The 14,324-nt window shown below is 44.3% G+C and overlaps 1 protein-coding gene across 4 annotated transcripts in view; it reads right to left on the bottom strand.

Annotated features, from left to right (window-relative positions):
* CACNA1A (calcium voltage-gated channel subunit alpha1 A) overlaps window positions 1-14,324 on the bottom strand; it is a 214,697-nt gene that overhangs the window by 173,980 nt on the left and 26,393 nt on the right. For all 4 annotated transcript variants that reach the window (XM_072787044.1, XM_072787045.1, XM_072787046.1 and 1 more), the window contains exons 2-3: window positions 2,265-2,371; window positions 292-431 (exon numbers count right to left, since the gene is read on the bottom strand). In XM_072787044.1, the coding sequence (XP_072643145.1) occupies window positions 292-431; window positions 2,265-2,371 (247 nt within the window). The remainder of the gene's footprint in view (window positions 1-291; window positions 432-2,264; window positions 2,372-14,324) is intronic.

Genomic DNA, 14,324 nt, shown 5'->3' with positions numbered 1-14,324 from the left:
ATATTAATATTTCCTAATTCATTGGGTTGCTGTGAGGATTAAATGAGAGAATGCACAGAATGTTTTTTAGAAGCAGTCAACTCTAATAAGCCATTATTCTAATTGTAACCGAAATCATTTGCTGCAACATACAGCCAGGGTATGGAGGTGGGGTGCAGAAAGGCAGAGGCCTGTTGAAAAAGAACATGGAGACTCAGCCTTCCTGAGTCTAGCCTGGACACACTACCCATGATGTTTCCAAAGTCTTCAGAGTTCAAGATAATTCTAAGAAACACAGCATCTGACACTTACCCTGTTAGCACCACCACAAAGTCCATCACGTTCCAACCATTCCTTAAGTAAGAGCCTTTATGGAAGGCAAATCCCAGGGCGATGATTTTAATGCCAGCCTCGAAACAAAAAATTCCAATGAAGTATGGTTCTGTATCATCCTGGAAGGGAGAGAAGGTAAGTAAGGTCAAGATCTTTGGCTGGGCAAAGGGTGGCACAACTGGGGACCCAGCCCATCAGGAGATCTCTACCCATTTTCCCTCACCTGTCCTATCCTCTAGCACTCACTGCCCTCCAACACATCCTTCCCAGAGTTCTCTTGGCTGAAGGCTTTTGTAAGAGAAGTGGAAGTGTGGAGAAGACACTCTCTTTCTTTCCTTCTGGCCAATCTCATATATCACTTGGCCAAATAGAATGTTTGGACCCATGGTATCCAGTAGGGCAGCCATGGATCACATGTGGCTATTTAACTGTAAATTAATTTAAATGAAATAAAATAAGAATTCACCTCCTCAGACACACTAGCCACATTCCAGTGACTACTATATTGGACGGTGCAAATGGATAGTACTTCCATCACTGGAGAAAATTCTACTGGAAAGCACCAGTTCAGTATCTTTGTCAGACGCATCACTCAAGGCCTTTGAGGTTGGATCCTATACAACAACCTCACTTCTGGATCAGACACTTGTGAAGGTTCTCAGCTGGTATGCACCAGTATAGCCATTTAGGTTGCTAAAATATTGGAGTAATACTTCTGCATTTATTTGCAAATGGCCAGGGCTCTAGTCCCCAGCCCCTCACTGAACCTCCTGCCAGTTTTTGGCTTCCAACTGATAGTCTATAATATCTGAAATTAAGCTTTAAGCTCTGCTCCATCAGAGCCCCTACATGGATGTTTTCCAAACTGTTAAAAGTTTCCCAAGCTTTAATTATTTGCATTCTGCCTTCATGATTCTTTCCCTATCAGCTTGCCATAGTACTACTATTTGCTTCCTGTTTTTCCAGTTGACTCTTTTTTAGTTAGCTTCAGCTTCAGCAAAAACAAAAAAAATAAAAGTCTTGAAATCAAAAGTTTGGTGGGTTAGTGATATTTTTTAGATATACATTATAATTCATAACTATTAAAATTCAGACATCTTGGGACGCCTGGGTGGCTCAGTGGTTGAACATCTATCTGCCTTCAGCTCAGGGCGTGATCCTGGAGTCCAAGGATCAAGTCCCGCATCAGGCTCCCTGAATGAAGCCTGCTTCTCCCTCTGCCTATGTCTCTGCCTCTCTCTTCTCTGTGTCTCTCATGAACGAACAGATGAAATCTTTAAAAAAAATTTAGATGTCTTGAGACCCATGTATACTTTGTGGATTAGGAACAGATGGATTCTTACATCCCCCTCTACCTACATTTGAGCTATTACAGCTGGCTCTGAAAAGGTAACAGAAAGGGGAAAAGTCTCCTTTGTTGTACTGTCAGAAAGCCAACCAGGGGGCTTGGGGATGGATAGGGGGATCGAGAAAGATCTTAGTGCTAGTTTATAGCTCTGCCAAGTTTCACCAAATGAGTAACTTTGAATGAGGACTATGAACATCTCCCAGAGCTAACATCCATGACAGGAGACATAAAGGATAGAAGAACAAGCCAAATGACATCATATGAAGCAACCAGGCTGACATCAGAATGTGGGACATGCCTCAGGGACATGGGATTGGTTTCTTCCAGAATCAAGGGCAGGAGGGAAAATAGTTGCTGTAGTATAAAAGGTTTAAGTGACATAACAAAATCTAGACCCTGCTTAGATCCTGATTTGATCAAATGACTGAAAAATATTATTTCTGAGACAATCACAAAGATTTGATTCCTGACTGGGTCTTAGATGGTTCTGAGCTCCATGATCCAGCTCTTGGCTCCAAGACTGTGAGCCCACTCTACCTCTGCTCCCACGGCCATTGAAACTTGCCTCTAAAGTGAAAGACCCCTCAAGAAAGACATCACTCACCAGTCGTTCAGACATTGGGGTCTTGTCATCGTCAGGTAGGTGTTGCTCCAGAGCAAGGACAATGCAGTTTGCTATGATGGTGGCTAAAATCATATATTCAAAGGGAGTATGGAGGAATTAAGGAAAATCTTCTCAGCTTATTTAGGCTCACAGCAAAACTCAGCAGAAGGTACAGAGATTTCCCCATATACCCCCTGCCCCCACACCTGCCCCCCCCATTATCAACATCCGCCACCAGAGTGGTGCATTTGTTATAATCAATAAACTTACACTGACACATCATCACCCAAAGTCCAGAGCTTACATCAGGGTTCACTCTTGGTGCTGAATATCCCAGAGGTCTGGACAAGTGTATAATGACATGTATCCATCACGAGAGTATCCCACAGAATAATTTTACTGCTCTGAAAAACCTGCAGATGACTTTTAAAGGAAAGTGTAGACATTATTCCTCCATCTCACCTCCGACATTCATTAAGCAAATATTAATTCAGCACCTACTGGGGGCCAGGCCCTGTTATGGCCATTGGGGACAGAGTTTACAATAAAACAAACAAAAATCTCTGCCCTCATGGAGAAGAAGTGAGTGTATGAGATAACCACACACATAGACTGTTACAAAGTGGCGAATGCTACGCAGAGAAAAAGCAGAAAGGGAGACTGGCAGGTGCAATTTAAAGTACACTGGTCAGGGATGCCTGGGTGACTCGGTTAAGCATCCACCTCTTGATTTTGGTTCAAGTCATGATCTCAGGGGTCATGAGATCAAGCCCTATATCAGGTTCCATGCTCAGCAGGGAGTCTGCTTGAGATTCTCTCTCTCCCTCTCTCTCTGCACCCCCTCTTGTGCATGCGTGTACTCCCTCTCTCTCAAATAACAAACACATAAATCTTTTAAAAAATAAACAAAGTACAGTGTGATCAGATCTGATATCAAAAGCATGAGCAACAAAAGAAAAAACAGGTAAACTAAACATCATCAAAATTAAAAACTTTTGTGCATCAAAGAGCATCATCAAGAAAGTGAAAAGACAACCAACAGAATGAGAGAAAATATTTGCAAATCATGTATCTGATAAGGGTTTGGCATCCAGAATATATAAAGAACATTCACAACTCAACAACAAAAGGCAGTCCAATTAAATAATGGGCAAACGGCCTGAGCAGATATTTCTCCTTAGACGATATTCAAATAGCCAATCAACACATGCAAGATGCTCAATATCCTCAGCTGTTAGGGAACTTCAAATCAAAACCACAATGAGCTACCACTCCACATCCACTAGAATAAAAAGAAAGAAAAGAGAACAGTAAGTGTTGACAAGGATGTGAAAAACTGGAACTTTTGTGCATTGCTGGTGAGAACATAAAACAACGTGGCCTCTATGAAAAATAGTTTGGTGGTTCCTTAAAAAACCCACAGAATTACCATATGATCCAGTAAAATATATCTTAGGTATACACCCCAGAGAACTGAAAAGGTACTGAAATGCATGTTCATAGCAGCACTATTTAAACAGCCAAAAGGTGGAAGCAACCCAGATGCCCCTCAGTGGATGAATGGATGAACAAAATGTGATCTTTCCATACAATGGAATCCTCCTCAGCCATAAAAACGAAGTACTAGTACATGCCACAATGTGGAGAAACCTCAAAAACATGCTGAATGAAAGAAGCCAGACACAAAAGACCCCACACTGTATGGTTCTATGTATGTAAAATGTCCGTAACAGGCAAATCCACAGTCAGAAACCAGATCGGTGGTTGCCAAGGGCCGGGGGAGGGGTTTGGGGAGTGACTGCTTAATGTTTTGGAACTAGACAGGGAATGTACAACAAACACTATGAATGTACTAAATGCCACTGGATTAGTCATTTAAGAATGGTTAATATTGTTATGTGAATTTCACCTCAATTAAAATGAAAAGAATAATATGGTGGTCAGAGTAAGGCCTTTGAGAGGCTGACCTTTCAAGATCTGATAGAGGGAAGTCCATGTGGCTATTTCCAGAGTTAGCATTCCTTCTCCCTCCAGGCACAAACTCCTTCCTATATTCTAGGAATGCTCCCTCCGGGTTGATAGGAGGGTGTCCTGCTGGCAGGTCTGCACTTGGGGAGGGTCTGTTCTGCCCACTTTACATTAGGGTCTGATCTGCTGGTCAGCTGGTAAACCAGAATGTCCCCTGTCCCCCTGCCAGACCCACAGAGGCACCCCCTACTCAGTCAATCTCTGAGAAGGAAGTTGGGTGTAAAGTGGGTGTCAGAGGGGAAAGCCACAGGGTACTGGTTGCTCTGGAGTAGAGCTCCCCGACCTTGGCACTACCCAACACTCTGGGCCAGGTCATCCTCTGTGATGGAAGTGATGAGCAGCAGCCCTGGCCTCCACTCACCAGCTGCCAGCAGCACCCCCTCCTCTCCAGTTATGACAACCAAAAGTGACCTTCAGATATTGTCATGTGTCCCCTGGGAACACTGGAATCCACTGTTCTGCAAAAGGATCATAAAGTATGTTTTGGTGAACTTGGCCATGTTAAACCCTTGGCCGCCTCCCAGCCTTCTCCCTTGGAAGCTTAACTTGCCTTGTTCTGTCCTTCGGCCCTATACTTAGGTTTGGCATTTTTGAAGCTCCATAAAAGCAAGGAATCTTATAGGCTGGCGGAGTTGTAGCTCATACTCACTTTCCAGGTGGGAAAAGAAAGTCTGGAATGGACAAGCTGGGAGTAAGAGTCTAAGTAAACCAGGAAAACCAGGCTTTCTTGGTCACCGGCTTTGGCCTTTGCCTCCAGCTGAAAGCGGCTGAGCCGCGCTCCGTGCACACTCTGAAAAGCAAATCTGACACTCAGGGCAATTTGGGGAGCCAACAAAAGCCGGCCCTGCCGACGAGTGCCTCTGATTGGCTTCCTGCCTCCGAGCTGACAGTCATTAGGAGCAGAGAACAAAGCTGGGCTATGTTGCACAAATACTCCATTCTGCCTCACCCTGCAGCCCAGAAAATAAGAGACAATATTTGTATACAGAGAAGCAACGCCAAGCCCTTCCCTGGCCTCCTCTTGCCGAGGCTTCTGCAGCCATGATTTGAATCTGATGATTTCACTTCCCTTCCCTGCCAACTAGATCCTTGCTCGTTTCTGTATGGAGCTGCCCGCTCACTCCTGGGGTGGGGGTGGAGGGTGGCCTCCTGCCCCTAAACAGCTGGGACGTGACTTCCTCTCCATCAGACTTGAGCTGAGGTTCCAGGAAGAGTCCCAGAAGACTGGCAGCAAGCAGCACTTTTATGGGTTGCATTATCAGGGTTTCAATTGCCCAGTGTCGCCCAGATCTCAGAGCTTTCTGAGTACAGCAATGAGGCCTTCGCATGGGGGAGAATGGAAAGAGGCTGCCTGCTCCTACCCTATTGCTTTTTCTTATTTCTTGTCAAATATGGCAATTGCTGGCTATTAAACGTTAACTCTTCTCCCTCTGTGCACACACGGACCCTGCCAATGTCCACAGACCTACCACCCCATGGGAATCTGCGGCATTGACCTCATACCCTTGTTACTGAACAGCCACAGCAGAGCATCAGATGCATCTTTTAGAAATGCAAAGTCTCAGGCCCCCTGAGCTGACCTGCTGAGTCAGAATCTGCATTTTAGCAAGCTCTTCAGGGGATCTATGTGCACAGTGAAGTTTGCCTTAGATCTATTTCAGGGGTAGGAGGAGACCAGGTAATTGTAGCTTTGAGTCATCTCAAGAGAGGTGGGGGCTCCCCTTTCTCCTCCACATTCTGACCCCAGGAGGAGACTAAAGAAGTCCAGGACCAGTCATCTGGCCCCTCTCAGACAAGGGGACTGGTAAGAAACCCAAGATCTTGAGGAAATAAGAGCAAACTGGCATGACACAAATATACAGAAAAGAAAATACCAGCTTAACTGACATGGAAGGAGTCACAGCTTTCTCATGGCTCTCATGTCACTCAGAAGAAGCATCAGTCTTCCTGGCAGCCAGCAGGACCCTGTATGACCTGCCCTCACCATTTCCCTGTCCTCATGTCCTCCCTCTCCCCGTGTTCCCTCAGCTGCAGCCACACTGGCCTCCTCCACGTTCCCCAAAAACCAAGCACATCCCACACCAGGGCCTTTGCACCTGCTGTTCTCTCTCCTAGAATATTCTTTCCCCACAGACCCACATGCTTCCCTCCCCTGTTCCCTTGTAGGCCTTTATTCAAAGGTCATATCCCCAGTGAGGCCTTTACTCCCTTGCCCTGCTAATTTTTTTCCTTGGCCCCTGTCCTCAGTCAAACATTTGCTGTTTTCCTTCTTTATCTTGTTCACTATTTGTCTCTCCTACTAGACTGTAAGCTCTATGCAAGCAGTGACTTTTGTCTACTTTGTTCACTGCTTTGTTCTCTGCACCTAAGAGAGCATCTGTTTTCATAGTAGGTGCTCAATAAACACCTATATGAGGAAAGAAAGGTGGGTGGGTCCTGGTTTTTGCACCCTCTCTCCCCACTCTGTTGCATGCCATGTCTCTGTGAGCATGTTAAAAAAACACAATCAGCTTCTTGAAATATGCATTGATGTGGTTGGCACACAAAGATGGGGTACTGGGTTCTTGGCATGGGAGAAAATGCCTTACCCCAGGCAGAAGTCAAAGGTAGTCCAGGCAGGGGGAGGTGAGGTTTTCTCAGCCCAACCCCGAGTCGTGCCTATTCCTCCCAATTTAGAAAGCCTGGGTTCTAACTCACAGCTGCGGTGAGCAATGCCTCTGCTAGCTGAGCTGAGCCTTCCTGCTTCCCGATTGGTTTGAGGAGAAAGCACCTGTGTCAGCGGGATCCAGAATAATCAGCCAGCCGAAGAGGCCAAGGGGAGGGAGTGTGGGGAGAAGAGATGAAAGGAGAGAAGCATCCCTGATGGGAGGAAAAGCTGGCTCCTGAAATGGCTTGTGGAAGTCAGGATAGCAAACAGCCCTGCAGGCAAGTGCAGATACACAAAGCTCCCCCTCCCCCAAATTAGATTGATCAGGACCACAGAGGCCCCAGAAAGGGGCTGTGTGTGACAATGGAAATGACCAAGTGATTCTTCCCAGTGAAAGAGGGCTGCATCTGCTAAGAGGAACTGCTCTTGGGATCCAGAACATCAAGGAAAATCAATTTGCAAAGTAGGCATGGTTGATGGTTCCAGCCCCTTAGCAAGACCTTGCAGAATGTCTATAGTAATGCATCCTTCCCTTTATAGTGCCCCCATCCCTATCTCATTCCCAACCTCCTGTGGTTATTGTGAAAATCAAATCAGGTTTGTTAACTTATCAAGACCTTTTCTCTACTATAGGAGCAGCCTGATGTTCTAAGGAAACAGATACTTTGGGGAGTCAACTGAGCAGTTGAACTTGTGAAGAGAAGCCAAACAGACCTGATTTTCATGTTAGTTCCATGTTCACCACAATGACCAGGAGAAGAGCACAGGGTAGCGGGGATCTAGATGTATGAGTTTAGGAGATATTCCTTGCTTCGCTAAACAAATGCCAGCATTTAACTCAGCAATATGATAAACTATTATGGGGCCATTAACAGGCACAACAACTATAATTACAGCTGCGTTTATCGAGCGCTTCATTGGGCAGACACCGTGCTTAGCACATTTCAGTTAATTTCTTGCAACAATTCTACAAGGTGGGTTGCAAATCCCATTTTCCAGATAAAGACATCAAGGCTCTAGGGGTTAAGTATATCGCTCATGATCACACAGGAGATATGGGAAGAGCTAGTGCTCACCCCAAGATCCATGCTTGCATGCTGGTGGTCCCCAAAGACCACTCAGCAGCTTACCCTTATTAGAAGGTGGATAGTTTTGTCTTTATTTAAAAACTGGAATGGGGGTACACTTAAGGCCTTAACCATATGGATGAGACCAAATGTATTAGACCTCAAGTAAGTCCCAACTGCAACAATTTAATGTACTAATGATCAACTACTGCATGCTAATCCACACTCTCATAAAGCCCATCCCAAGTGGGTTATGTTAATGAAAATTTAACTTCCAATAATCCAGAGATGTCCAATGAACATACCAACCAAAAACCAAGCCTAAGAAAGAGTTTTCCTCCAGCCCATTCGCTAGAGACTCTAGTGGTGACAACACAGGACCAAGAACAACTCCAGGCGCTGCCTGGAAACGTTTTCAGCACCATGGCCAGCGGCAAAAGGTGCCGCTTAATTTCACAGCCATCCAGGCGTAGCAAGCCTGGGGCAGGGCAAGCAAACCCAGTGTCAAGTATTAACACTCTCTGGGACTTTGTAAAGACCTACATTTCTCATCTAGGGTAGAGGACTCCCCCCCCCCCCAAAAAAAAAACCTGAATTCGTTAAGTCACCAGGAGAACCAAATGAAGAGAAAATTAAAAACCCAACACCAAATAGGTGTGAAGTGTCATTTGTTTTTAATATAATCTAAGACTCTTTGACACTTTGGTTCTGAAGAAAGAAGTCTACCCAGGGCAGCTGGATCATGCTTCTGTTCGGAAAACTGGAAATACATGCATGAGAAATCATAGAGCAGAGTAGTTAAAAGGGTTTGAGGCTCAGGCATGGTTCTGACGTTGGTCAAAAGAGTTTTCTTCTCTGAGCCTGTTTCTCATACATAAAATACAAAAAGTGATTCCCACCTCATAAGGCTATGAAGAATAGAATGAGTAGACACATACAATACACTTAGAACAGGACCTGGCATGTAGTATATACTCAATAAATATGAGTGTTTAGTTATTATTATTTTAAAAATTTTGTTGTTGTTTAGTTATTATTTATTCTGGTTCCTGAAATGAGACTTAATATTAAGAAAACTTAACATACTTATAAAAGCATGAGATGGGGTACATCTCCTGGTGATCATGCAATCAATGCTTATATTATTATTTTTATGACAATTACAGCTACCAGTATTATTAACCTTTCCTATTCCTTTTTTACCTATCTATGTCACAGTTTCTTCCCTTTACCGGAGCCATCAACACCTACTCACATCATGGCTGACTGAGCCTTTTCTCAAATCTGAAATAATTCCAAAAACAGGATGCAGTGAATGTACACAATCTGTTCCACGAATACCAGGCTCAAAATAAATGTTGCAAAACTCTCCAGCAGATATTTCATATAAATGGGTTATATGACATGTGATCTTTTGTGTCTGGCATCTGTTGTTCAGCATAATATTTTGGGGGCCATTCTATTGTGGTGTGTAGCAGTACGTTGTTCCTTTTTATGGCTGTGTAGTATTCCATTGCATAGATTGACCATTGCAATTCACTTATCCATTCACCCACAGATGGCTGTTTCAACTTTTTGGCGATCCAGAATCAGTCACTTAATAGAGACAAAATGCAGATTCATGTTTGCCAGGAAGTGAGGGATGGGAGTAAATCAGGAGCAACTGCTTCATGGGGACAGGATTTCCTTTTGGGGGTAGGAAATGTTTTGAAACTTGATGGAGGTGGCGGTCACAGGACAATGTGAATATACTAAATGCAACTGAACTGTTCACTTTAAGATGGTTAATTATATTGCAGGATACAAAGAATCTCTAAAAAATTTCTTCAATTTCTAAAAAAATGTTGTTGCTTCTGCTTCTTTTCTTTCTCCTTGATTCTCAGAGTTGCCATTACATGCTGTTACTCATGGACTCTTTCCTCTGAGCTATGGAAACCTCATGTTTCCATGAGCAGAAACACCACCCAGGCAGCCCTCAAGATATTTCTTTTTAAATAACAACTGCCTTTAGTTATAAAAGGAATACATACTTCTTGTAAGTTTTTTAGTTTTAAAATTCATATTGTATCATTTAAAAAATGAAAAGTCCTTACCCCAACCCATTGCCCAGAGACAACCACCACTAGCAGTCTGCTGTCTGTTTTTCAGATTTTTCCCTACACATGTTCTTTACACTGGCTGCTGTCTCTTCCTGAGTTACTCTTCCCCTAAATATGGGCCAGGCTCACTGCACCCATCAGGTGGTATTAAAACATTATCTTCCCAAGGAGGTCTTCCCTGGCTACTGAGTCTAAAGTCTCAGCCCCACCAACATCATCATTCCTCCTCCCTGCTTGTTTTTTGTTAGTTATTTTAGCAACTTATCACATCAAACTGTTTTATTTATTGATCTTATTACATCAATCTCTTACTGGAAGGTCAGCCCCATTAGGGGCTTCTTCTCAGCAACCAGTCCCCAACATATAGCAAGTGCTTGATTAATACTAAACATGAATGAAAACCAACATACGAAATCACATTTTCCTTTTACAAAAATGGGATTGTGACATGCAATGTTCTGCCATTTGCTGTGCCCTTCACTGCACTGGACCCATTTTTTTCCATATCAGTACCTTGGATCTTCCTCTTTAAAAAGGCTGTACAGTATTCTTGTGAATTAATGCGTCATCATTTCATATTTCCCTAAATGCTTCCAGTTTGTCTTTATTACAAGCAAAGCTGTAAAACAATAAAAATAAAAAAAATAAAAATAAAAAAAAAAAGCAAAGCTGTGATGAATAACCTGCTCACACAATCTCATTCCCTGGGATGTTCCCCCTATCCAGGCAAACATTCCCTGTATATGGCTCTGTCACCCTGTGCAGTGGTCAGTGAAATCCTCCATGTCCTTAGCATCTTCTCTGTGCTTTCATCTACTTCTTGGCTTAAACTCAAACCTGGAAATTCCCTGAAGACCATCAACTCCAAGGCCAAGGGGACCACTGGCAGTTTCAAATTAGTCCCCAGGAACAAAAGGAAAATCCAGCCCAGGGAGATATCTGTCATGACTGCCCCAAGGAAACCCAGTGAGACCAAGGAGAATGGCCCCAAGAAAGAGAGTGTAACAAAGGACCCTCCTAATCCAAGTGAGGCAAGAATACTCAAGAAGCCAGGTAAGGTGAAGAAGGCACTCTCTAAACCAGGTTTGGCCAATAAGAAGGCCCCCAAGAAGGGTAGACAGGCCAAGAAAGTGTCCCCCTTCTAACCAGACAGGCCTGGAAGGTCCCTCCTAATGCCACTGGACTCAGCAGAAAGTCCAAAGTCAAAGGCAGTCCCAGCAGCCAAGATGCCGAGGCCCACAAGAAAACAAAAGCCAGGAGTAAGATTCTGGTGGAGCTGATTACTTTCTATGACCTTCAATTTCCACAGGAAAGACCACTATCTGTGCTGGTCTATTCCTTCTTAATCACTAGAAGACATCACTACCTCTTCCTCAATGGCCACTGTGAACTCCAAGGCACTCCAGGCATGCATGCCTAGACCACACTGGCTATCTCCAAAATACCCTTTCCCAGCATCATTCTCTTAAGCCATCACTCTCCTCCTCTCAATTTACTAGCTCTCCTAAATGCAAACAAACATCAATCCCATGAAACCCTGCCACTCACTGACCTCACCAATTCTCAGTGCCCTCTCTTGCCTTTGTCCCCTTGTCAACCTTATGCAGTTGGCTATCAGTTCCTTACATTTCCTTCCCTTCTGGAAAGAGCCCATCCCTGGATGAGTCCAACAAGTTGCCTTTCCCATACTTGCAGAGGTCCATTCCTGAATGAGATCAACAATCTGGGCTGATGATGTTAAATTCATGATCCTAAGCCTCAAAATGGACATTTGAGAATTGTAGCATCCTAGTCGGTGGAAGATACCAGTATTGAACTGCTAGGAATTACACAATGTAGGGAAATTAATATTCTCCCATCATTAGACAACCCCATCCTTGTCTCCAATTTCCCTCCAGCCACCAACCCATTTCTCTATTCCCCTTCATAAAGAAGGAGTTGACCCCACATGTTGCTTCCACTTCTCAACTTTGATTTTTCCTTCTGCCTTCTCCTCCAGGCTGTCTTCTAGCCCCATCCCTTAACCAAAACTCTCCTAGTATGGATCACCAGAGACCTCCAGGCTGACAAATCCCAGAGCCACCTCTCTATGATCAGATTTATTGGCCACACTTTCCTTTTGGGTTTCCTACTACCTTCCTGTCTCCCCTGTTGACTCCTTTTCTACTCAATCTCTAAACGTTGGTCTTCTCTAGGTCTCAACCTAAGTAATCTTTTCTCTACCCATATCCAATTTCTAAAGGCCTCATGCATTGGAATGTGTTTTGCCACTCTCTAGATGTCCTTTCCCCCACATATCCACTCATTGCTCTGCTCAGTGTCCTGGGAGAGGCAAAGCTGGTATCATCTTGTATGTTCTTGTATCATCTCCTGCCTTCTGTATCTTGTATCATCTCCTGCCTTCTGGGTAGGTTTGGTCAATGGGAAGCACCAGCAGAAAATTAGAGGGAAGAAGGAAGAGTTGGTGTATTTGCTCATCCCATTTCCTCCCTGCTAGAGCATCAGGTTCTGGCGATGGCTGTGTTTTGTTTTGCCTTCTGACAGGCACCTCCAACCTCATAGGAGTGTCTATATTCATTCCCTAGGGCTGCCCTGGGTGGCTTGAAACAACAGAAATCTCATCTTTTGCAGTCATACATAGGCCAGAACACCACAATTAAAGTATCAGAAAGCCCAAGCGCCATCCAAAGGCTCTAGGGCAGGATCCTTCCTCACTTCTTTCAGCTTCTGGAGGCTCTGGGTGCTCCCCAGCTTGTGGCCATATCACTCCATCCTCTGCCTCTGTCTTCACATGACCTTCTCTTCTGTCTCTCCCCTTTTTTTCCCTCCTAGGAATACTTGTCATAGAATTGGCTCATCATTACAGCCTCAGCACCCCGTCCAGTCCCAGGCACCTAGCAGGACCCCAATCAATTGTCTGTTGAATGAGCAAATGAATCCACATCTACTTTATTTCTCTTTGCCTTCAGCAGCAATTCCTCCTGCACCTTCTATACTCTCTTCCATCTTTCCCAGCTGTTGCATTATCAAGCCAAGTCAAACAGACTTTCCAGAAAGTCCCAAGCCCCTGATGCAACTCCTATGCATGCTCTCCATATGCATCCCCAAATAATTGTGTCTGCATGGCCCTTTCCTCTACTGGCCCTGCTGTCTGTGAAGATTCTCCTTGAAGCTTTATCATTAAAAAAATAAACCAACATATTCTGTGCCTCCAAAAGAAGCTTTTACTTTTGCAAACTCTATTGATTTAATCCTAGAGGCTGCTGGCAGTGATCCCAGGAGCTTAATCAATACGACAACACCCAGCACAGCCGGAACATCAGGGAGCCTCGGCCAAGACCTTCTGCTTGGGTCTTCACTGACCCTGACTGAATCTCTCGCAACGATGAAGAAAGATTTACAGTAGGGCACGAGACATTTGCAACTGCTCCAGGATCCTGCTTAGGTGAGCAGAAGAAAATGTCTTCAAGCTCGAGGCACTTCAGAACTATTTGTTAATTTGCTACTATGGCTACTACTTCCCGGGGGGCGGGGGGGGGGGGGGAAGCAAGCAAGAAATCAAAGAGAACAGAGGAACACTGCAGGTTCTAGAACCTGAGTACAAACTCCCTGGTGGGAAAGCAGGAGAACAGGCAAAGGGAAGGTGGGAAAAAGAAATATGAAGATGGCAAGAATTCAAACTTGGATGAGTTAAAACAGGAATTCCTTCACCCCTCAGCAAATACTAAGTGATCAAGGAAGGAAAGAGAGAGGTCATAGGAAGAAGGAGGTTGACGGTGACCAAATCAGTACCCAGGACTTGAGAAACCATTCACCTGCAAGTCAAACAATTCCTTCCAATAACTTTTTCAAGATTAAAAAACTGGCAGAGGAATTAGCAGCCCCATAGGAAGAAAACAGAACTGTTTCCTAAACTATTAGCTAGTTTAAATGCACATTGGGGCACCTGGGTGGCTCAGTCTGTTGAGCGTCTGACTGTTGATTTCAGCTCAGGTCATGATCTCAGGGTTTGCGGATTGAGCCCTGAGTCAGGCACCTGTGGAGTCTGCTTAAGATTCTCTCTCCCCCTCCTTCTGCTCCCCTCCCCCTTGCCATCTAAAAAAAATAATAAAATTAAAAAAATAAATGCACATGAATATACACAATCCTCATGAGAACGCTGTACTTAGACATTAGCCCCAGTGCACAGATGATGAAGTATTCTAGCCCTGGTATTCCA

The sequence above is a fragment of the Canis lupus genome, chromosome 19 (assembly GCF_048164855.1).
Source record: "Canis lupus baileyi chromosome 19, mCanLup2.hap1, whole genome shotgun sequence".
Classification (NCBI taxonomy): domain Eukaryota; kingdom Metazoa; phylum Chordata; class Mammalia; order Carnivora; family Canidae; genus Canis; species Canis lupus.
This window is presented reverse-complemented; position numbering and strand designations above follow the sequence as displayed.